At 40.0% G+C, this 25779-nt stretch overlaps 1 protein-coding gene across 1 annotated transcript in view; it reads right to left on the bottom strand.

Moving 5' to 3' along the window:
• Window positions 1–25779, bottom strand: part of DLG2 (discs, large homolog 2 (Drosophila)) — a 124690-nt gene that overhangs the window by 85022 nt on the left and 13889 nt on the right. Inside the window, exon 2 of the mRNA XM_010004403.1 lies at window positions 8048–8162. Within this exon, the coding sequence (XP_010002705.1) occupies window positions 8048–8118 (71 nt within the window). The 5' untranslated portion in view covers window positions 8119–8162. The remainder of the gene's footprint in view (window positions 1–8047; window positions 8163–25779) is intronic.

Raw genomic sequence — 25779 nt, 5'->3', positions numbered from 1 at the left:
AATAATTCTCACATCTGTCTTCCAGCTGAGAGTGGCAACACTGCTCTGTGCCTTAGCTAAGGCACTTCAGTTAAGGATCTATAAAAACTTCATGGGTACAATATAAACAAGTGTGAAAAGCTCACAACTTCCACTGACATCAGTGAGGCCACCTCAGAAAAAAACCCACTAGCCTCTGTCCAGATATTCCCTGTTCTTCAATTTTTAGTTGAATTTTTTTTATTCTTCATTTATTTTGTACTTAGTGCATCAGGATAAGGTACTTTTTGTAACTGCCAAAAAAATGATCCTCCAGGCATATAAACAGTCTGAGTTTCATAAGAAAACATTGTATTTGCATTGCCAAAGACAAGAGATGGTCTCATTTTCCTTCTTTGTTTTACAAATAATCCCAGGTTCTGTGAGCCAGATATTTTTGCTCTAAACATGAATTTCAAGATAATACTGGATTTATTGCCCCTTGCATTAGGTGATTCTTGTCTTCCAACACGACTGATAATTAACAAAGACATGAGTGAATAGTTATTAAATTGTATGGTTTCAGCTCCTGAATACCTACCCAGGAAAAGGTCTCTCAAATGCACAGAGTGACCTTCCTTGCTTTGAAAAAGAAAGATTTGCAGTATTTCCTTGATTCTGAATCTGAGCAGCTCTCGTGGAAACTCTCACTTAACCAGGACACCTGGGATGAGTGACATCCCAAGTAGTTTTCAACGTTGCAGTCTGAAATGGCATTTCAAGTACAACAGCCCAAGTGCAGGTTATGTCTGTGCCTATTTGGCCGTTTCCAAACATGTCTGCTAAATACTATCATAACCCCCAGCCTTCTGCACTGAGCCATTTAGCACAGATTTTCCAAATGCAAGTTTCTATTCTGTGCTATAATCTCATTTGGCTAGGAATAAAGCAAGGTAAGTGAAAAACTGCACTAAAATTCTGCTTTCCTCCACTTCCCATTCAGTAGAGAGAATTCTAGTAGTTTCTAGCTTGACATTAAAGTAATGCACGAAAGACACAGCTATGTAAGCTCTAGCTATTTCCCCATCAAAACCAAACAATAATGCCAAGGTGACAAACTCACTCACATTCACTCTCCAGAAATGTAAATTGTCCTACAGTGTTCTGAAGCTGAAAGAAATGCACAGTGTGATACCACAGTTGGAATCATAAACTCATCCAGCTTGATGACCATGCACTAAAAGAAGTGGCAAATTAATTTAGAAGGAATCCTGGGGAATAAGAGTTTGAAGAATAAACCAGATTATTGAAACAGGACTGTCACTGTTTCCAGGCTATGTTGCAGTGTCTTACTGAAACAGACAGCAGAAGCTTTCACAGACAATAGCCAGAGAGCCTGATGTTACAGCTTCTTCAAGGTATGTATATGGATGCTCTGTGTGTGAGAGAAAGACATTCATTGTGGGTGGGATTCAGATCACACAACTTTAAGTATGTCTCTATTATAGATGTTTACAACTCAGCTAATCACCCGAGGCTCCTTCCACTCAAGTGTGAGAAATAGACATTTTTAGGGCACGACTCGCCTGAGCAATTGTAAATGTCTCCTTCTGGATGAGATGAATTGTGCTCTGAAGAGCCAAGTGCACTCGACTGATTCAAAGGAGATATGAGGCAAGTAGCTTAAGTGAACACATTTGCAATGTGTATATGGACATTGCTTATATTAAATGCTAATCGTAGAATCATAGAATGGTTAAAGTTGGAAGGGACCTTAAAGATCATCAGGTTGCAAACCCCCTGCTATAAGCAGGACTCCCCACACTAGACCAGGCTACACAAAACCTCAACCAGCCTGGCCTTGAACATCTCCAGGGATGGGGCACCAACAACCTCCCTGGGCAACCTATTTCAGCACCTCATCACCCTTATAATGAAGAATTTCTTCCTAATATCTAACTTAAATCTCCCCTCTTTCAGTTTAAAACCATTACCCCTTATTTGGATTTTCTTTATATATATATGTACATCTATAAATACATGTATGTATATTCTCTCTTTGCAATGAATGTTTAGGTATGACTATTTCACAACTCTCTCTCTGTATCTCTCAGTGCATCCTTCCAAAAAGCCCTGATGAAATTATATCTTTATCACATTTCTCCTTCCAGATCTACATAGTACAGCTTTCCATCACCCAGTCTGATGTTATCACGTGTTCATATTTCACTGCCAGGATGTCTCCAAGAAAAGCATTCTCATGTAGATTTCAGACTGCATCACAACTTGCTGTGCAGCTCTCCCAGAAGAATTTTGTCTGTTGGGCCTTGACCTGATGCTCACTGGCCTGTGGAGGTTTGGTGACTGCAACATTACATGAAACCAGCCGCTGATGCCAGATTCAGTCTTTACAAACTGCCTCAGCCTAACTTTAACTATCATTCAGCAAAGTTCCCAAGTGAGAACTTCTGTCATTTGTTGAAAATCAAAGACTCTCTAAGAGATGTGGCCTCATGCTGATTCCTAGGAAGTTCAGGAAATGTGTGTAAAGGTGTCTAATGCCTAATGGAGAATTCTTTGTGCTGGAAATCAGAGTAAACAACCCAAAGTACCTTCACCTTGACTCTCCTTCAGCTGCTGCCAAGTTGTTGTGGTGAATCTTCAGATTCTGTTTAATAAAAATATTGAATAAAACCTGAACACACTCAGTTTTAGCACATAATGCTTTGTGTTTGTACAGCACATACCTATCAAAGCTACAAAATGCTTAGCACTAATTTCAGCTAGAAGAAGACAAAAATATAGTAGACTAAGAGGCATCTGTTTGCACTGTGGACAGTTTTTAGAATTAGTGCAACATGGGATGGAACAAAAAGATTAATTTTAAACTTCCTCAACTTAATGGGAAGAGGCTCTGCCCTTGGCTGCAGTTCCAACTGTAGTGTTCTCCCCTGGAGAGCTGGTGGTGAGGCAGCTGCAGAACCATTTCTGCTTCTGGAATCAGTGCTAGATCCACCCTGCCCCAGCTCTGATTTCCATATCCCCCTTTACAGCAAACGGTACAATTCACATTGTGCCAATATATTTAAAAGTAGTGCTGAAGCTGAAATACTTGCATTTCAATGAGCTCAACCAGCCCTTTCATAAAGGGCAACAAGTAGCCATGAGTAGGAGGAATGATGTTTGGTCACTGATGGTTCTGAGAGGATTTTAAATAGTAAAGTAGCAATGAGAGGGCTGGGGTGTGTGTGAAGCTTTTTGAGTTGTTTCTGTGGAGTGATACACATGCACAACACCTGTTTGTGGCTTTGGACAATTGGAATTTTTAATTATACACATTATTGCAGAAGCTGTCTGGTTTGAATAACAATTAAAATGTGCCGTGGCTGTTTATTCTGCTCTCATCTAATTATTTTTCATCTGAAAACCAAGAACAGACTGTAAGAAGGCAGCTCTTGGATACCAGATGACTCCTGAAAACCTTTTCTTTTTACATCTAGCAGCAATCACTGAAGTAACTAATTTTACCCTCAGAAATCTAGCACAAGTTCTTTAAGCTCAGGAGAAATCCAGTAAAATCAACAGGAAAAACCCTTCACAGTGGTTAAGCTCTTTGTTTCCTCCAAAGCTTGGCAATTCTATACTAAAGATTAAATGGCTGCTGGCATTCACCAAACTTTTAAAGGACTGTACTTCTCTGATGCCTAACTCTTCAAAGGCTGTAATGTTACATAGCCTGTGGGTTAAATAACATGACCTGGCATTTCCTAAGAGTATCAATAAGTGACCATGTATTGCCTGAAAAATTTGGCTGTGGATCTGGACCTAGAGGGGCAAACCAAAGCATGTATCTGTTTTAAGACAACCAAATACATAATCTCACAAGAGCAGATTTAAAAACCTTTAGCCAAAAAAGACAAAAAGGAAGATAAGAATTTGTAGAAGAAACACTAAAACCCTATATACGTATACATACATGGGGGCCATGTATGTCTATAGCACAGCATTTAGCTGTTGATGGGTTTGTTTACTTTCTTCATTAATCATGAGCTGATGGATGAATTCCAATTAATTAAAAAAGGATAATAGCAGAAATATATTTAGCCTCTCATTTCAGTTATTGAAGTCACCTACAAATAAACTATAAATAATAAAACTTGCTGCCTTTCATATCTATTCTCTCGCTTTTCACTTTCTTTATTTCCTTCGTCAAAAGAGAGATTTAGTGATAAAGAAGATGTGGGCTCCCAAAATAATTTAACAGCATTTCCTACTGCTCTGTCCTCCCCTGAAGCCTTATACTTTGCTTTTAGTGTAATGGACTTCCTGATAACATCCCAAACAGAGTTAGGGTTTGTGATACAATAGGAACAGTTAGTACTGAAAAAGAATAATTCCTAGGAAATATTCCAGGAGGCATGAGAAAGACAGACTGGGGTAAAGAAAGAAAAAAAAATAAAATAAATCAGAAACACCAGAGTATGCACAGACAAAAAGATCATGTCAATCAGCTAGCTATACAGTTTCTACACAGAAAAAATTGCTCTTGATTGCTTTCCTGTGGTTGTATGCACTAATTAAATGTGACTTTTAATTCCTTTCAGTCAACTACTTCTAGTCCTACATTCAACCCATCATCCCATTTTAAATTTTAACTCACTTTATTTAATATAACTTGTTTCATATATCTCAATTAAAAATGCTATCCTATTTTAGTAGGGGCTGAATGGGGAAATCACAGATGACAAGGTAAGGAAGAAAGCCCTGCTTCCAGTGAACCCCATATCCACTGGTAAATCTTTACACAGCTTTATTTTGTCTCAGCCTCTTTTCTGTTGGCTTTTCTACGAGCAGATAATGACACTTATTTTCAATTATGACAGCCTATGTGGACTTTAATTTATTTCCTTGCACTGCCTAGAATATAGTTATTTACTTCTGGCTAAAAAATAACTATGCTTGTACTCAGTTAAGGACAACAAAATCACTACATCCTAAAGAAGGGAAAACAGCAAACCTGAATCATAAACTTGACATTACAGCTACAGATTTGCAACATGTGGTAATTTTTCTGTAGGACTCTTGCACATGCTGATCAAAATAATCCATTGAAACAGAAATGTCATGAGTTGAAAGAATGATAGTAAAAAAAAAGCAGCTAAATCCCAGACTTTTTACATGGGTACCTGGCTATTAACAGTTTATCCTTAAAGAGAAAATTTCAGTGTCTGAAAACAAGCACATTTCTGAAACCACATTTATTTTTCCTTAGTGCCTCATGTAGACATAAGCAACCTTTATAACTGGTGTATATGATTTGAACTAACAGAGCCTAACAGAATGCTGCAGGTGCTGCTGAACTACAAACACAGAATCACAGAATGACACAATCTTAGGAGCTGGAAAGGACCTCATAAGATCATCTAGTCCAACCCCTCTGCCAGAGCAGGGTCACCCAGAGCACATCACACAGGAATGTGTCCAAGTGGGTTTGATTGTCTCTAGAGAAGGAGACTCCACAACCTCTCTGGGAAGCCTGTCCCAGGGCTCTGTCACTCTCACAGGAAAGGAGTTTCTTCTGATATTTACATGGAACCTCCTATGTTCCAGTTTGCACCCATTTTCCCCTGTCCTGTCACTGGACATCACTGAAAAAAGCCTGGCTCCATCCTCCTGACACTCACCCTTAACATATTTGTAAACATGGATGAGATCACCCCTCAATGTCCTCTTCTCCGAGCTCAAGAGACCCAGCTCCCTCTGCCTTTCCTCATAAGGGAGATGTTCCACTCCCTTCATAATCTTTGTGGCTCTGTGCTGGACTCTTTCAAGCAGTTCCATGTCCTTCTGGAACTGAAGGGCCCAGAACTGGACACAATACTCCAGAGGTAGCCTCACCAGGGCAGAATAGAGGGGGAGGAGAACCTCTCTTGACCTACTAACCACACCCTTTCTAATACACCCCAGGATGCCACTGGCCTTCTTGGCTACAAGGGCACATTGCTGGCTCATGGTCATCCTCCTGTCCACCAGGACCCCCAGGTCCCTTTCTCCTACACTGCTCTCCAGCAGGTCAGCCCCCAGCCTGTACTGGTCCATGGGGCTGTTCTTCCCCAGATGCATGACTCTAAACTTGCCCTTGTTGAAGGGAATGTTTCTCCTGCTCAACTCTCCAATAGCAGCTAAAATACTGAGCCTCTCAAACAGACTTGGGCACAGCCAGCTGTGTGGACTTGACTGGAAAAAAAAAAAAGTGACTGAGGCTTCTAAGGTTTTCTGCTTGAGAAGTTTGGGGCATTTGTTGGAACGACCCTGGAATAAAAAAAACAGGTTTTGCATTTACAGTTTGGGAAGTGATAATTAGATATGCAGCTAAGACATCAAAGACTCCTGCAGTGAAGCACCAGGGCAGATTAGTTTAGTGAGACAGACTATCAAGAATCCATGGACTATCAGAAAACCAGGCTCCTACGGTGAACACAGAGCAACACCATCCACAAGAATGAGTCCAGGTGTAGCACAGATACATTAGCTTGGCTCCGTGTGCAAGCTAATAAGCCTCAGCTCTCAGCAGGGCTTACCAGAGAGATGCTGATACAGGGGTCACTGAGCTTTGCTGCTGCTCAGAGCAGTAAGTTGTTCAGGACCCTGTGTCAGTGCTTTCTGTGTACACCTGAATTGACTTGTGATTGCTGCTTGGACGTCTTGTACCACTGTTCCCCACATTTTGGGTTCCTGGCTTACCTCAGGCAAAGTAAGCTTGGATCTATCCCTACATGTCCAATTAATGTAGCTTTTAATAAAATCCAAATTCAAGGAGGTGACCAAAGCTCTTGACAATAAAATCACTCTGTGTTTGATCTGGAAAACCTAGTGCAGGTGGAATATTTCCAGAAGTAAATACAAAGCTAAAAAGGTCAGAGAAGGTTAGAGATGCATTGAAAATCATGACACTTCCAACCTGACCTTGCCCATAACAAAATCACTGTTAACAGTGATCCACACCTCAGTCCCTGCTCTTTTTAGCAGCAATACCAATTAGTGCTTCATGTGCCCACTAGAATAAGACCATCCATGTTAACATTTCAGCTTTCCTTTTCTTCTCCACTACCTTTCCCTTTCACACTGAGGGCATAATGACAAAATGTAGAATTTACCCTTAATTGGATCTCTGCAATCTTATCACCTGAATTAGCTGCCCCATGAATAATTATCAGTGCCTGGAGGCTGACAAATTGCTTCCCTCTACTTCATGATTGTCAGGAATTTCAAATTATATGCAGAGCATGGGGGGGGAGAATGAAAAGCCTAGAGAAGCATAATTATTAAGATTATTCAAGTATTTGGCACAGAGTCTCATAGTCTCCCTGAGTCCCAAAAGGCAGGAGTGACAACAAGGACCTTGCCAGGGGCAAAGGGGCGACACCCAGTCTTTCACCTCGTGATGACTGTGGCAATGGGCTTGCACAGTCAAAGCAAAACTATGACCACTGCTGATGCCCGGCCCACAGTCAGGCAGTTCCTATGCTATTCACCACCCCTTTTAAGCTATGTATATCAGCTTGTTTAGCATCTCATCTGCATATTTGATCTTGCTAGGTAGATGGTAGATTCTTTGGGGCGTAGACTGAGAGAAGGGTAAACACATGCATGGGGACAGCAGCAGATTGTAATGCATTTAGAATGGCAAATAATAGTCCTTGCTTTGTAACAACAAGGTCTTGGGGAAAAAGGGCTCTTTATGAGACCAGTCACTCCATGTCTAGGCAAGACCTCACACAGAAACACAATGTGTCTCTAAACCACCATACTCAGCTCAGGTATCAAAAGAACTGACACTTGGTAAGAATTCTTCATCTCATAAAACCAAATCAATGTAAAAGTATAATGCTCTTTGAAAATAGCTTGAAATGATTGGATTAAGCAACAGGGCTTTACTCAATTTTCACATTAATGATGTTGTGCTTCTAAGACTCTGTTCAGTTCAACGTAGTTCCTCAAACCTCTTTCCCAACTTGCCAAACTCACAACAATCAAGTCAGGCACAGACAAGGAAGCATATTCCCAGGAGAAAGCTCTCCCTGCTTACCTGACATACAGTGACCTCTTCTGATTAGTCCTCAGGGAGCCGGACCCAGAACTCATGCTGTGATTCATCATCTGCTCACGCAGGTCATGGATTTTTGCCTCAAACCGAGCGTACTCTAAGGAGATTAAAATAACAGAGAATGAAGATATTTTAGTTTTCTTGACCTATATAATCAGTAGGGCTGCTAAATGCAAATTAATGTTAAATTAATGAGTGTAAGGCACGTCCTGAAAATTGAGGTCTAATAGAACCTTGCATTAATATAATATCTTAGGTAAATACATGGCCTCTTTATTGTGGTACCTGAACACTTCAGCACTGATATGTGAAAAGTCCAAGAGCTAGATACTCTCTCCTGCAGTTTCAGGAAAGGAGATTTAAAGTGTGCTGCCAAATATCCTTCAGTCTGCAAAAAGGGTGATGAAAGCAGTTTTCCACTAGATCATTCCTCCTTCCAATGAATAAAATACATTGTTAGGGGCAGTGGGATGATGCACTGAAGTTACTTGTGAGTCAAGCATTTGGTTTAAAATCCCACTGAACTGAAGGAGATATATCAAAGTTTAATTATCCCTGAAGCAGCTGTGAAGTTCTTGTATGAGCAACAAGCTACCTTATTTACCCAGCCCATTGAGGACTCGGCTTCAGTTCTTTTAAATAGGCAAATCCATAGCTGGGTCGCCTTCTGAGTAAGTGATCCCAGAAACTTCAGACTGGCTAAAGCTGCATAAGAATGGCACAAAACCACCCCCCACACCTTGTTCTCTTCCATAGCTCTGCTTGTAGCTTCGTAAAACATTGTAACCTGCTGATCAGGAACATGGGACCAGTGCTGGGGCAAGGATTTAGCTAGAGGTGTATCATTTGGCCAGGCTACTATTTGAAAGGACACATCCTGGTCAATGGTCCTTCCTGCTGGCACATTCCCCTTGCTCAATGTGTGACCTAATGAGCTGAGTTTTGGTTTGCAAGAAGAAAAGCTGAAGTTTTGGAGACAAGCTGAAATTTCTCTCAGTTCCTTGAAACTGGCTACCTAAAGGCAATGCTCCAGCAACAGAGAGTCATAATTCAACCTAAACCTGGAAAATCCACCAATGTGAGCTGGAGCTCTAACTTGAGGGGGTGTACAAAATCCATTTCAGTGAGTCAGTGACACTTTGAAGAGTAAGATGTTGCAGAGTGATGCTGGTGAAGAGATGTTCCCCAGACCTCAAGGTTTTATTTCACTGCCTGCTCCAAAAGCAGGGTCTACATTTGTGCAGAGCAAGTCTGGAGTAGAAGTGAAACGAGCACACAGGGTTTCCTTCCTTAAAGGATGGAGGTACATCCCACCAGATTACACCACCTCTCAGTTTAAGCAAATAAATCTTTCCTGTGCATTTATAACCTATTGGTGTGCTCTCCATTTGTTGCTGTTTGGGCTACATGAGAATGCTGTAATGCAGCAATACTCTCATTTTCTCCTAGTAGAAATCTCAGCATTTTTTTTTGTTTGATCATTTGCTGTTCACACTGGCTTGATTCCCAGAAAGTCTAGATGATTGCAACAACAACATACTCATTTTATTCAGTGCCCTTTAACTTTTCAATGGATAATAACATCTGACCTTTCCAAGATCTCCCATTTTGTGCAGACACTAGCTACCTTCAAGCTAGCACAGCAGAGTGGTTTGATTTGGGCTTTTGTGTTACTTTTTTGGTTAGTTTTTTTCCCCCCTCTGTTCTTCCTTGATGCTTTTAACTCCCCTTCCGTTGAGCTCCTTTGGCATTACCTACTGAGTTTGTTAAGTGACCGTGGCTACTTTGCCAATCAGTTGGGAACCACAGCTGTGATACAAGACTCTTCAGTCTTCCCACATACTTCACTGACTGCAGCTGAAATTCTGTGTGACAGGAGAAGACACACTCCTACATGCAGACTGTATTTCAGATTTATTCTGTAGCTTGTTTCTTACTAATTTCTTTCACCTAGAGTACATCTTTAATATTCTCAGTGATTTAAAAGCCCAAATCCTCAGTGGAACTAAAGCTCCTATAAACCTGTGTTGTTTTTTACAGTGGAGTTTAGTTTTGTAGTGTTTATCCCAGCGTAGGATTTAAGTTTGTTCTGTGTGAGTCATATTTGTTCTGTCCCCCCCACTCCAGAATTTATTTAGAAAATAATCACTTTCCCAGAAAAGCTTTGTTTAACTCATATTTCATTATAACAAATTCAACATTTCTTCTTGGTAAATAGGAAAGGTGATCTTAAAAACAAAAAGCTAACATTTTTCTTCCTAATACAGTGTCATTGCTCTGCATACAGACAGCATATTACAGTTCTAAGGCTTGTTACTAGGTCTCATGTGTGGTGGGTATACTGAACAAGACAGTAAACATAGTGTAATTCAGCTTATTTGATGTTTTACATCTGGGTGAAGACAAAGATATGAATGATTTACATCAGAGCAGCTGTAATGGCATCTTTCCCTTTAATAAGCAACCACATCCCAGGCAGATTCTGTATGTGAGGTGTGGGAGTAACTCCCAGATTTAGACACCAATCTGGAGAGTGAGAAGAGAGGACTGAAAATCTGACTCTCTCTAGCAGAGCATCCAGCAATTTGCAACTTGAAAACCAGTTCATGAGATACTCAAATGATTACAGCTTGGTCAGGTGATGATATTATAACTTGTGTTCTGACTTCAGGGTGCTCTTGTAATTTAACTGATTTTAACTGACTGTAATTTTTTTTTGAACTTGATAATCTCTCTTCTTCCACTTAGAAATTTTCCAGTTTCCATTTTGAAACCACAACACATCTTAAAAACTGACTAAATGGTGGGTGATGGGAGTTCAGGGCTCAAGCTCTTACTCTCTGCTTGATATTAAAAAATTTGAAGGACTAATGATAGTTTTGCTACTTTATATTCTTGAGATGTTTTTTCCCTTAGACTGAAATACTTAGAAAATTTGTAAATAACCAAACTCATGGGCCTGTACTTCCGCACAGTCCTTTCTTCAAATTTATACATGAAAAAATGCTGAAACCTAAACCTGTCCCTTTGTCCTGACAAATGCCTGGACCAAAAATTGCAAGGCCATCAATGCAGGTACTATTTAATGCAGCTCAGAAGAGCTTCTTTACTCTCAGTCCTCCTAGGTCTACTGATGCCTGAATACTACAGGGACAGTTGCATCTGCATTATGAACAGAAACATAAAGGGTGATGCTCCATTTCTGCCATCAGAACTGCTACGGTGTTCCTCCTCACTGGGAAAAAACCCACCCTTTTCTTAATACCTCTTTATCTATAGGGTAACTCAGTGAGGAGAAACAGAGGAGCTGTTTCTTAATAGCTTTGTATTTGCTAGGTGTGAATAAGTGGCAGTGCTAAAGTCCAGAAAAAACATTTCATTCTTCCTTCAAATTCAGCACTGAATCTAAATAACACTTTCAAGGCTCCTATATGATTACGAGGACACTGAGGTTGTGACATGCTGACAAGAAATGCAGTTAAAGCTGCTTCACTAACTTCATGCCCTTTAAAGAAAGGGAGAACAAAGAAGGTGTTGCTGTTGGAGTGCATCATTGGGAAAATCTGTCAAATTTGACTTACCAAAATCCATCTGCAAAGGTTGTACCCACTACCTGATCCACTAGTGATCTAATAAACTAACTCTGGTACCTTAAAAAATGGATAAAGTTATGTATTAGACTAAAAGGATAAATAGGTGAGCAAATGGTGACCTACATTATTAACCCTCAGCAAGTTCACTGACAGCACCAAGCTGTGTGGTGTGGTCAACATGCTGCAGAGTAGGGAGGACAACCTTGACAGGCTTGAGAGGTGACCCATGGCAACCTCATGAAGTTCAACAAGGCCAAGTGCAAGGTCCTGTGCTAGGGTTAGGGCCATCTCAGGCACAAATACAGGCTGGGGGGAGAACGGATTGGTAACAGCCCTGAGGAGAAGGACTTGAGAGTGTTGGTTGATGAGAAGCTGAACATGAGCTGGCAATGTGTGCTTGTAGTCCAGAAAGCAGTGTCCTGGGCTGCATCAGAAGAAGTGTGGGCAGCAGGTAAAGGGACGTGATTCTCCCCCTCTTCTCTGGTGAGACCCCACCTGCAGTGCTGTGTCCAGTTCTGGAGCCTTCAACACAGGAAGGAAATGGAACTGTTGGAGCAAGTCCAGAGAAGGGCCACAAAGATGATCACAGGGCTGGAGCAGCTCTGCTATGAAGACAGGCTGAAACACTTAGGATTGTTCAGCCTGGAGAAGAGAAAACTACAGGATGTTATGAGGATGTTATAGTGGCCTTCTAGTACCTCAAGGGGCTACAGGAAAGCTGGGAGGGACTTTCTATAAGGGCTTGTAGTGAGAGGACAAGTGGTAATTGTGATAAACTGGAAGAGGGGAGATTTAGGTTAGACATTAGGAAGAAATTCTTTAGTGTGAGGGTAGTGAGACACTGGCACAGGTTGCCCAGGGAAGTTGTGGAAACCCCATCCCTGGAAGTGTTCAAGGCCAGGTTGGATCATAAAATCACAGAATTTTCACACTTGGAAAAGACATCTAAGGGCCTACCACCCAAGGAAAACCAAACCAAAGCCTAAAAACACCACACCACACAAAAGCACAACAACACACCTCACAAAAGCAACAACACACAACCCACAAATAACCCACCATGCCCATTAAAGAGTGCCCTGAAATGCCACATCTTCAAGTTTCTTGAATACCTCCAGGCATGGTGACTCCAACACCTCTCTGGGCAGCCTGTTTCAGTGCCTAGTGGGGTTTTGAGTAACCTGGTCTAGTGGGAGGTGTCTCTGTCCATGCAGGGGCATAGGAACTAGGTGATCTTAAAGGTCCCTTCCAACCCAAACCATTCTGTGACACTGCTAATTACTCCTGGGGTCAGACCAGCTGTTGTGAGTCCCATTACTCAACACTTGAGTTTCTCCAGATGCTGTGAAGGAAAATATCATGAGTTTGTGAGCTCCATGGCAAATGCACAGACATTTAGGACAGTTGGAATGAGTGTTGCTGTGACTTACGTCCTTTCATCAACATGGAGGAAGAAGTTTTCAATTAAATTAAGAAGTATATTGAAATTTTAGGTTCAGATTCTCCAAGTCACTTCAGAAATGGCCTAAAAGGCTATGACACTTGAGCACACAAGAAATCTCTTGGAAGTTGATGTGTTTTAGAGACTAAAAATGAATGCAATTAACCAAATACGTTTTTAGAAAATCACAGTGAAAATCAAATAATTTCTGAAGTTAAAAATAGCAAAGACAGAGATTTTATATCTGATGGCTTGATGCTACTTTTTGGTCATATAAATGAAGAACAGCTCTGACAAATAAATACACTGTAGCTTTTCTGAGTAAGAGCTGCAGAATTTTACTACACTATATTGCTGTTATTTTTCACTTTTAAATTTATAATAAAGATTGCAGCTTTGATTGATTTTAGAGAACATGGTAACGAAAAAGCCTTGATCCGATAAGTAAAATATAGTTAAGTAACTGAAATGCTGACGTATTATACAATAGTGAAAATAATAGTTCAGCATCACTTTATTAGTCTGAATGCTTTTAGTGCTGACGCCTTTAGAGAGACAGCAATTCTTTTTGTCAGCAGGTATCAAAATTTGCTTTCCTGTGTAATTCCAGATCAGCCCTGTTTGCTTCCAGATGATAAAGGATTTCCTAATTGCTGCTTTTATGCTTCTAAAATAATGCATCTCTAACCCACTTCAGCAAATGGTGAAGCAGTGATGGCTATAATGCAAGCAGGAGGTTGGCAAAGGCAGGATATTTCTCTTGGGCTCTGCCAGAGCATGAAAGGAAAGTGTAACTCGGTGTCCAATTTTAACAGACTACACTTCTTAAAAAACAAAACAAAACAAAACAAAAGCTAGGAACATATTACTTAGAGGCAGAATTTTATCACCTCGAAAAGGACTATGTCTAATAACTCTAGACACTATAATAAAGGAATAACTGCTACACCAGCTTCTCCACCAGTAGCAATTTGGCATAATTTCAGTGGATTCAGGCCAGCTTAAACCTTCTGAAGTTTCCTTCTGTTCTGCTTATGGAAACACACATTGTATGTCATTATGACAAGTCATGAACTGATTGCCTTGGACATCTGAGATAGCAATGTGCATGATACTGTTATTACAGTAACATTATTCATGCTATTTATGTAAATATTTTTTTACCTCCCTCTGCCTCCACTTCATAGACATCTTGACTGAATGGTTTAATATTTAAAGAAGACTTTTCCATCCTATAGTGAGTGTTTTCCGCTTCTGCCCTTTGCCTGCAGTGTTGCCCAGTCACTGCTGTTTTGCATGTGGAGGCGAGAGGAAGGTGAGACCAGCATCAAGATTTCAGAGGACTGGGTCTGATTCTTGCTTTTCTCCAGATTCACAGTGTGAACTTGGGTGAATCACAAATCTTGTCATCTAAGGCAGAGGTATGGATGTTAGACTAACACTGTGTCTTTGGCTATGCCTGCTGGCTACCTAGCATCCCACAGCTCTGGAAGCTTTTCAAACTTCTGTAACACACATCAAAAGCGAAAGAGTGCAAAAAGACATGAACTAATACTTTTGGTTAGCATTTGATGTGTTCTTTTTAGGATTTTTCTTTGTTTCAGTTTTTACTAAAAGTACCTTGTTTCTAGATGATTAGGAATTCTATTCTGTGGCTGTCTGAGGTTACAAGCAATCAAACAGCAGGTTAATGGCGGTGAAAAAATATTTGTGGTCTGTGGTAATTTCTGAAGAAACAATGAAACATACTATGGTTAGGTACAGCTCACTGTACCTTTGCTTCTTATTCCTTCCTCTGCCATTGCCAGGGTTGAAGTTCTGGACAAGGCTGGCTTTGTACCTCATGTTATACGGTATATTCTATTTTATCAGTCGAAAAGATCAATTAGATTTAACATCAGCTAAATTCATCACTTGACAGGAAAAAATGCACACAGTACTGATGCCATCAATAGGCAATGCAATAGTGTGCACTATTTATTGGAGAAAGTGTTGCTTGAAAGGCATCGCTCCTTTCATTGTGCACTGAGCAACAGAACAAGTTATGCTGCTACTTCTTATCAGTCATATAACTCCCCTGAGCTCACTCAAAGGAAATGAAAAACACAGATTTCAATACTGAGGAACAGAACATATAAGTTTTTATTAGTTTGACCTATCTGCTTGTTTTTATTAGAGTATTTTCAACACACTCTTCCAGGAACCTTTCAAAAATAATGACACAGGTGTATTTACTGATTTTACCCATTGCTTTGGCCTTTAAAACTTCAGCACAGTAGAGCCATTAATGTCTTTGTTCTTTGAAATTGGTTAGTTGTTTTTCCTTTGCCAATATTCAGGTATTTGTTATTATGCTTGTGTCCTAATTAAAATTTCACCTGTATATTTGTTAGGTAGCTGGCATCATTGCCTAAACATCACCACTAACTTCATTTCCATTTGCTTTATTACTGAAGATAATGCCTCTTCCATCTGTTGCACCATTAGATACAGCCCTCACATTGTGTTAGTTGTGAATATACATACATCTGAAAAGATATCTTCCTCCCATAATATGTTCAGAAGACTAACATTGTGCTCTATTCTTAGTCATGGGGAATATAATTCCAATCCAAATTAGTCTCTGGAAGCTTTAGTTTCAGAGACTTCATGCCACATAATGAAAGAGATGTACTAAAATAAATCAAGCTATTAGTGAGTGACAAGGACCTTGTATCCCACTGAGGTGTTAATCTGCCAGTTCCCTTAAAGCCTATCCTTGGTTTATGCAACATCAGCCTGGGCTTTGTCAGCTGGGAATTTCTTGCAGCTTCTTCTAGTCACTGAAGAAAACTGCAAGGAACTCAATAGCTTTAAAAAAACCCCACCCCTTTTGTCCCTGCCAATATTCTTCAAATATTCTACAAACCTTTTTCTTGCACAGATTTTTACTGTATTCTCAAAAACGTATCCCCTCCTTTATTTGAATTGATGCACCCCGGAACTAAACAAGACTCTTCGTGGCACTTTTTCAAATTCCCCAAAGCTCACACCACTGAGCTAGCATCTTGGACAACATTGTGGGTATGCATGTCCAAGAAGGGGCAAGGCAAACAAAGAGCAGAGAGCCAGATCTGAACCAACCGTGTCACAACACATGGTCTGTCTTGGCAGCAGAGTGTGAAATGTTGGAAAAATTGGGCACATCCCTTCACCCCAGGCATCCAATTTGCACTGCCATTCTCACCCAGCAGAGCAACATATGTCTCATTAACCTTGATAGCTTTGTAGGAGGTACTGTTTTGTACAGTGCAGAAATGTTTCCAGATATCTCTGGTGTTTTAGGCACAAAATGACTCTGTCAAGGTGAAAAGTAAAAAGCTCCCCTGCATTGAAATCCTCTTTCTTTAACAAATATTGATGCAGGACATTGCAAAGGAACAAAACCTATTTTCTATTAATAGCTGAGCTAATTCATTTAGCTGTTTCCTTGCTTCAGGCTAGTGGTGGAGGATCTTCATTCAATTTCCACAATTTCCTATCCAAAATCATTGTCCCAGGGCAATTGTTACTTATTATTTTTGCTTTGTTGCTTCTTCATGCTTCTGCTTTTTACCAAAAGTACTTCTCTTTTCTGGGAGTTGAGCATATTATACTGATTAGCCACATCTTTTTAATGATGATGCTGGCTTAGCCTGCTTCCAGCTCTTAAAGATATGACATGAGGAAGTAAAATACAGAGCTGACCTGTTCTAGAGCAACATGGCAACACATGAAGGTCATTTTGGTGATCTTGACTCTCCCTGTACCAACATTGGGCAGATCCTCCTCTTTTTCAGACTCTGATGGCAAATGATTCCTACCTGCCTCCAGCTGTTCATCAATTCTCCCCTTCCAAAAGTCTCCCGAGTGCCCCAGCTACATGGTTCCTGTGAGTTTTCTTAAATACCTTTCAATCAGAAGGAACTGGGTTAGCCTGTTTAGACTATTTACACTACCCTGCCTGAGTCTGATTGATGCAGGTTGGAAAGCATCCAGACACAAAACTGCCTGAAAATGTGAAGAGGGCAGGAAACAGTGATAATGGAGCTGGGAGCAGATTGAGGCAGGTGGTATCTTCCTCTGCACTGTAGTATGCAGAAGATGCCACCTCTTACTAAAAAATGTTGGGGAAAAAAACAGACACAATCCTACTTCATCAGGTAGGATTCCTGCCTAGGAATCACACAAGAAATTTTTTGAAATAAAACTGGAAATGTAGACATGTAAATTTACACAAGAGCTTTCACAGCTAAGACATCATATGCCAGTTTTGTACTTATATGCCATGAACTTCTGCTATGCTCAGAGTGGGAAGAGATAAAACAAGGTTTCCTAAAAGACACTTGGTATAAAAAGACTTTCTGAAAACAGAGTGGTGGGGAAGCTAATGTGATTTTCTTAATTCCATAAACCAGTAAGAAAGTTGTAGCCTACAGTAAAAAAATCCCTCAAACCCACAAATAATTAAAAAATTATAAGCTAAATGAAATAGTAGCAAGAAAACCAATACTGCTTGATGTAACTATTCATATAACAGGATAGCCTGACAAACCAGCAAAAGCAGAGATCAGAACCATCAGTAATGCAACCAGAATCCTGGCAGGAATGTTATGAAAATAAACATGGAGGTACTTCATTGGGTTGAACTGTTTTGCTGTTACAATTAATACAATTTTCTAAGATTGAATAAGTACCATTAATAAATGATTCACTCCCTGACTTCCAAATCTGCTAGGTAAAAACTACTTCCCCCTGTAACCTTCACTTTCCTATACTCAGCTGTGTTGTTCTTCCTGGCAAGAATATTGCCAGACATCTCCTAAGACTGTCTTGGACACTAATTAAAAAGAACTGAGCAAAGTCTGGAAACAAAACTATGCATTTTTACCATTTACCATTTAACCATTATAAACAAACAAACAAAAAGTATGCAGAAAGGAATAAAATAGATAAAATATTCCCATGTGTGTATTGATCTAAGAAGCAATATTGACAGCAGCTGCAGAATGATATTAAATTTGCTAGAGCTTCCTGATTAAGGCAGATTACCATTTATAATACAAATAGGTAACAGAGAATGGTTGAGCACATTACAAGCCTGAATAAATTTAAACAAGACAAATACATATATTGCCTTGGGATAATTCATGCTCCCTGCATAACTCTTTGCTTATTATAAGGAATATTTTGAGTACTGTGCTATGAGGTATCCAGGTTTCTAACATGTATGTTGTGCAGCTGGCCACTAATTAGACATGGAGGCTATAGCTGACTCTCTAGATGCTCTGAAATGTTGATTAATTTGAGCATCAGATCATGTAAAACTGAAAAAATGTCTGAAAAATCAATGTAATACCAGCACATGCCTTGCAATTACTGCAGATACTCTTGAGCTCATCATTCACAGAACCACAGAAACCCACCTTTATGGCATAAAAAGACTTAGCTGGAAAAGGTCTTCTTAATCAATTCCAACTCCTGTTTTCACAGAAAATTCAACTCTAAAAAAATCTAAACTGTTCAAGTACTGTCTTATAATTAGTTAGATTTTGGAATTTCATAACGGTTGGAAGACCATACAGAGATTTTAGTCCTCATGTGACTGGACTCATTCTTCTAAATAAATGCAGCTGAAGCCAACTCATTGGCTTTTGCACCAAAACAGTTCCTGTGTGTAAATTGCTCTTTCCCATTATATATTGATTCTCATGACAGATTTACAGAGAGAGCACAACTTCACCTACCAATCTGTATTTTGTTAAATAAAGAATCCAATCTTTACTTCAGTCTTTTCTGGTTTGCTTGCCTCTCCTTTAGCTGGCTTTTAAAATCCTTGTTACACTGTTTATCTTCACTGGTTTGTATAGCAGTGTCCCATATCATGCAATATCAAATGACTTCCTGAAAAATCAGACATACTGCATCCGTCATGTTCCTCTTTCTATAAATGAAATGTATTATCAAAGACTAACATCAAGAAACTTTGCCTGTCTATACTATATCACTTTTTTATCTCATTTGAATGTACCTCCCTGTTTTTTTCCTAAATCTATGTTTTAAAGCATGCTTCTACATACTGCTAAGGAGAGACTTCTGCATCCCCAGTCCTTCTGAATGCACCTAATTCATCATAGAATTGTATCATAGGATCACAGAATGGTTTGAGTTCAAAGGGACCTTAAAAATCATCTAGTTCCAACCCTCCTGCATGGACAGGGACACCTCCCACTAGCCCAGCTTGCTCCGAGCCCCATCCACCCTGGCCTTGAACACTTCCAGGGATGGGGCATCCACAACTTCCCTGGGCAACCTGTTCCAGTGTCTCACCACCTTCACACTAAAGAATGTCCTGCTAATGTCTAAACTAAATCTCCCCTCTTCCAGGATGGAGCTATTACCTCTTGTCCTCTCACTACAAGCCTTTGTAAAAAGTCCTTCCTCAGCTTTTCTGTAGGCCCTTCAGTACTGGAAGGTCATCACTCTTCTCGTTTTCTGATGGACACTGTAGGTGTCATTTTCCAGACAAAGCACTATCTGTAGTCAAACAGACACTTGAGAGGCCCCTCCTTCTCCCTGTGCCAATTTTCCACTGTTCTGTGATGGAGTAACTATGTCTGCCTAACCTCAGCACAACAACATCTTCCAGTTATTATCTATCCCATCACTGGTCCTGTGTACTATGTAAACAATTTTATTGCATTACAGCTTTTCTAGTAAGTGAAAACTGAAAATGCAAAGTTAATTTGACATGTGCATGTCTATGATTATTAATAACCATCGAGCCCTTTGAGGTTTTTATCTACAGTGTTTTAATCAAATCAATACCTTCAGCAATTATGTTCAGCTCAGGGGTGCCAGATCCACAAACTTCAGGTAAAAAAAAAAAAAAGCAGGAGACCTTTACTGTTTCCCTGCTGTGCTGGTGAGCCATGTTATGGCCAAGGCTTACAGATAAGTAGAAAATGGAAATGATGAAAACTTCCCACCTGATACCTAGGCTGCTTCAATTCTTTCCTGATTTTGACAAGCATCCCAGAATAAGAATGACAGCCTCAATAATTACCAGCTGTTTGTTCTCTGGAGCAGGTTAGTGCTCTGTTATCCTAACATGGTGGGAATCACTGGTTTACCAGTGCTTTACACTACCTTACAGAAAATCAATTCAATGAATATATATATATATCTCACTGAATGCAAATATATCTAGAGGATATGTATATATATATATTTATATATATGTGGAATGCAGAGGGAGAGAGGGAGAAAAAGGGAGCTGTGTCAAACACTAACTCTTGGCTGGTGCAGACTTTCCCACAGTTGACAGCAAGTGACAGCAGTTGGATTGCAGAGCCGTGTGCTCTCTTGAAAGACAAATTCTTTTAGAGCCATTTTCAGAGGGCAAATAACAATTTTTAATACAGTGGCAGTTTTTCATGACTGCAGTCTATGGCTTTACCCTAAGATACATTTGACATCTGTAGACCAGCTTTTCCTTTCCTGAAGAGGTTGTTGATAAAATGTGATAATGATAGTCTGTAATATTTTGACACTGGACAGCCTTGATAAACTGGTCTCTACAATAGTCTCTGATTTTCTGCTTCACTACTTGTGAGTGCCCAGGATGATCCAGGTAGGAAAAAACAGTGGATACAGATGATGCCTTGACTTAAGTGATTAAACAGCATTTGTCACTGACAAACGTCACATCCATACAGCTTTCAGAGACTGTTTGGATAGATATAGTCAAAACACATAAACATTTAAGAAATTTCTTGGAGAATAAAGAATTACTTAAGTTTCCTATATACATTCTTCTAGGAAAGAGATCAAATGAGAAACTCGGGTGAGATAATCTGGGAGTATGTTATGGTCTGGGATTTGTGATCAAGTTCTTAAATGTCATCTGCAACTGTCTGCACTTTCCAAAGCAAATGGAGATGATTTAGCTTAGACCATAATGATAAAAGGATTTATCAAATGGCACTGCCTCACATTTTCCAAGGACAAACAGCACACACCTGTAGAGGTGCCAGGCATCAGGAACTTGCAACTGGAGCATGAACCTGAGCTCTCAGAATGAAAAGGAGACAGAGAGGTGGCCAGAGGGGAGAAGAAAGGTTTTGGGGGGACATAACTCACTATTATGTATTTTCACAGATGTCTGTCTTTTTTTTTTTTTTTTTTTTTTTTCTGAATGATCTCTAGAGACAGACATTTCAATCAACCCAAACAGTCTATTCTGGTGCTTCACTCTCCTTTCTGCAGCTGCATGTTTTCCTTATGTCTCATCTGAAGCAGTTTTGCTGTGTTTTAAGACCATTCCTCCAAGTTCATAATGAATATGAGAAAACAGCATGGCAAACTGAAACACTCTAGTAGTAATTATAGAAAATAATGAAAGAGGGGAACACAGCTAAATAGGTAAGCAGGGGTGATTTTGCAAGTGAAAACCTTTTGAAAAAGTCTGTAACTGTCAGAATTGAGACCTTAAAGAAAATCACTGTGTACCAACTGGGACAGATGAAGCTCATTACTGCCAGTGGCCTACATGCTGTAAAATGGGTTAGTATTGCTACAGAAACCTTTTTGGTGTGTCCCTGTAATTAGCACAAAAGTATTATTATTGTAATTAACTGAATCCCCTAGTACCTAGTGCAGTGTTCATGGCTGTAAGCAGGTTAATGTGAAAATTAATTTGTGCTAATTCACACAAGATCAGTGATGTCCAAACCAACCTGGCTGCAGTGGCTTTTTGTGTAATAACAGTACTTTCCTGTTGTCTTACACAATGCACTGAAGCTTCAAGAATGTCACATAAATCCATCTTATCTTTTGCTTCTGATAAAATGTTTGTGATAGTTGTCTATCTTCTTTGGCTAAACTTATTGTGAAAGTCACTCCTAAGGAAAGCAGCAATGTACTAGCTGTAGAGAGAGAAATTAATGGGATAAAATATTTGTGCAGCTTCTTTAGCTTGTTCAAGGGGGCTGGTTGGTCTCAGCACAGGCTATTCTCCAGGATGAGCTAACTTTTCATCTGTGTTTGACTTCTAGGGCAAAGCATGGTGCTGCATACACACAAGAAAAAAGAAACAGTTCTTTCATAGACAAAAAGTTAAGTGCAAGAGATTGTAGGAAAATTCAGAGGAAATTGCATACTTCCCTTCTTAGTCATAGGCAAGATATAAAAATAATAAAGAAACATTACCTGGAAAACTCAGAGAGAACATGGTTAACTCAAGGCAAATCTGGGGGTGGCTCTGAGTCAAGGGACAGGAAGAGAGAAGATAACAGGTTTCTGTGTCTACTGCTCTTTATTCTTCCACTAAAAAAAATAACATCTTGCAGTGGACAGACAATTTCTGTCCCCTGTTAACATTAGGCTGAAGAAAAACTGTCATCACCTGCCAGTGTAACAAGGCAAATTAAGATTCACAGCTTGAACTGAGCTCTCTATTCATGCACTGTCTGGACAGTGCCCAGCTACACGAGGAGTGGTTAATTAAGGATTTTTTTCTCTCATTTCTGCAGTCTGTGTTAAACTAAACTTTTGCAACTTGCCTGGCTTGCCTTTCTTCACAGGACTACACTCTCATATGAGTTTTTTATTAATATCTAGAGCCATCATTCCTTAAGTTTAAAGCCGCAGTCAATCGTCATCCTCCTGTAGAGACATACTTCACCATTAATGTCAAGGAAACAGAGCTGGAACCTCATCATTTAGTCCCACTCCTGGATCCTTTCTTGGTCACTGCTCTCCCAGCCTGTACCTAAAAGTTGGCAATGACAGGGGATTCATAAGGGCTGATTTCAGCCTATTGGGGTTAATCTTTTAGGGACCCTAAAAAGAGGCTCACCCACAGCTCAATTCAGGGCCACCAACCTTTACAGGACCTTCTGTCTCCACTTAGTACAGGAGGAGCCTTCCTTGTCCTTGCCAATAACAACAGGGTTTTTGTCCATGATGAGCCCTTTCTGTCCCCTGCCCTCAAAAATAAACCCCCAGGTTCCCCCTTCTCTTGACCATTTCTGTTGCAACCTGAGAAAGTAACTTCACAAAACACTACATTTTATGACAAAACTAACCTATGTGTCTCAGCCCCACTGCCCCAGCAGTTCTCATCTGGGGATACACTGCTGATGGGACTAGACTTAAAGATTAGCCCTGTTTCTAATGAGCATAACAGTGGGGTCAGAGAGCTGTGGCAAGAAGATGGGTAGAAGTGGGTAGAGGAGAGATTTTCGCAGCTTTACCAGCCCCTGCAGGGCAAGGAAAGCCACAAAGCTTCAGGCTTCCCAGCACCTCCATTCCCTTTGCTGCTCCCTGTGCCCATCCATAACCCCACTGGAGGATCAGCAGGAACCAGGCACATCTGGAGTGGCTAATCCCCACATTTCTTTCCTCCTTTCTGTCATCTGTCTCTCCACTATCCCTCTTAAATTTACTGTGAAAATAATTTTTAAAGAATACATAGACCTGCTTTCTTTTCTTTAGCCTAACTGCTCTTTTCTCCTTTTCCCAAAGCCTTCAGTGTTCTACCCATTCCAGATCTGGCAGGGTCATGATTTTTTTGAAGACCAGATAAATTAGATTTTCCTTTCCATATATGTACCCTTCCAATTTATTTTTTTTTTTAAATTTTTTTTTCCTGTTTCCCTAACTTCTGCCAGGTATTGAGCTTGCTGGGTCCAATTTCTCTCCATTTGTACATCAGATATCCAGCTGAAGAGTGGTCCATGATGATTTCAGGTGCAATTTGCTATCATTACTTTTACTGTCCTTTTCACAAGGCCATTTAGCTGAAAGACTATCAAGTTGAGAAAGGCTGAGTAAGGAAAGAATAACAGGAACAAAAGAGAGTGAAACAAACTCTCTTTTCTATAAAATGTAATGTGAATGTTTTGGAAGCAAGGCAGGTCACACTGAATCATAGAAACACAGATTGGATTGGGTTGGAAGGGACCTTAAAGTTCATCTAGTTCCAACCCCTCTGCATGGTCAGGGACACCTCCCACAAGATCAGGTTGCTCAAATCCCCATCCAACCTTTGCTTCATTGTTTTTGATACTTTAATTTTTGTAATACTATTAAATATGTATTGCACATATGCAAAATTGCAAAAGACAATAAATAAACCTTTATTATTTTAATAAAGGTAAAGAGAGAACTGAGAATATCTTGCTGTTCCAAGCTTACAAGATACACAAGAGGAGGTCCTAATGCCCCTACAAACACAGCTTTAAAATATTTGATAGTCAGGCTTTCAACAGGGCATAACAGTCCAGTTCATTAAAAAAAAGTCTTTGAAATTATGAGCCTAGTTTGACTTTCATGTGTTTTAAGCTCTCAGTGGAACTGAAACATTTAAATTGATTGTAATGAGACATTAGCAGACACTATTACTGTAGCAAACCATTCCTGTTTTGAGATGACTGGCTCAGGAGGCCTCTAAAAGCTTCCCAACAGGCAGTAAGTATCATGCACTGACAACGGGAAGCAAAAATCAGCCTTGTAGAGGTCTGCCCTGCAGCTGGCCTAGCTGAGCAGAGCATGCCAGGAGGCTGCTCTGAAGGGCACCAGTAAAGGAGGGCAGCACCCCTCAGAAGGTGGGAAGGGATGCCAAGGGGATAGCTGGTTGACCACACGTATGTTTTTAAATACGTGCAATTTCTGCCAGATATTAAAATAGAAAGAATTAAATCTCTAGTTAAAAAAAAGAAACCAAATCAAAGCAGACTTCTAAAAGCAATAATAATCATCATTACTCACATAGCTCTCTGACACCAGGATGCTGAAGGTGAATCTCTTGTGAGAATTACAAGACTTCTTATCTTGTGACCTCAACTCCCTCATTTTCAAAAGCTTCTCTCACCCTTGTCAACCTTTTCTAGTTTCTGCTACAGTTTAAATACAATTCAGCAAATGACCTATATCAATGACTCTCCTTCTCTTTTCTCCCCTCATCTTTCTCCTTTTCTTTGCTCTCTAATTATGCCAAAAGCCTGGAATAGGCTCTCACAATTACCCTGTTTTCACAAAGCTTGTAAGGATTTCATAGCTTTAAGACTGTGGTAGATACTTGTGCATGTATCTATACATATTATTGTTTATTCATTTATTGTGATTGCATAACCCAAATTTCTAAGGCAAATACATGGAAAAAAAAAGGATTATGAAACACTCTGAAGAGAAACCATTGCAAACGTGACAGCTGCTAAGAATCACTATGACTTTCCTAGCCCTCCTTCCCCCAGAGGTTACTAGCATTGCTGGCTGAGGATCAGCTGCAGGATGCTCCTGAAGGGCAGAGAAGGCCTGGAGAAGGCAGGATTACCCTTTGGCAGTTTGATGTCTTGCTGGAAAGCTTGTCAACCTTATTTACATTTTAATTTGTGTGCCAGCTTCTACAAGACTTTATATTCTGATTCTGCTTTAAAGTATCTCCTTCACGACAATCACAACGACCTTTATGTTCCTCCCCCTACTGCCCCCTGGGGCTGCAGCCCCGGCTGGCTGAGTTATCCACAGGACTAGCAGCAAGAAATGTCAGGCTGAGGATGACATTTATCCAAACAGTTGGCTGCTTGTAAGGTAGCCTTTTCTTAATGTGTTTTGTGTTTTTAAAAATATATTATTATTTCCTACAGGTGATGAAAGAG

This window comes from Chaetura pelagica, unplaced genomic scaffold (genome assembly GCF_000747805.2).
Source record: "Chaetura pelagica isolate M959 unplaced genomic scaffold, ChaPel_1.0 scaffold59, whole genome shotgun sequence".
In the NCBI taxonomy this organism is placed as follows: domain Eukaryota; kingdom Metazoa; phylum Chordata; class Aves; order Apodiformes; family Apodidae; genus Chaetura; species Chaetura pelagica.
The sequence above is the reverse complement of the archived record's forward strand: the minus strand, read 5'-3'. Positions and strand labels throughout refer to the sequence as shown.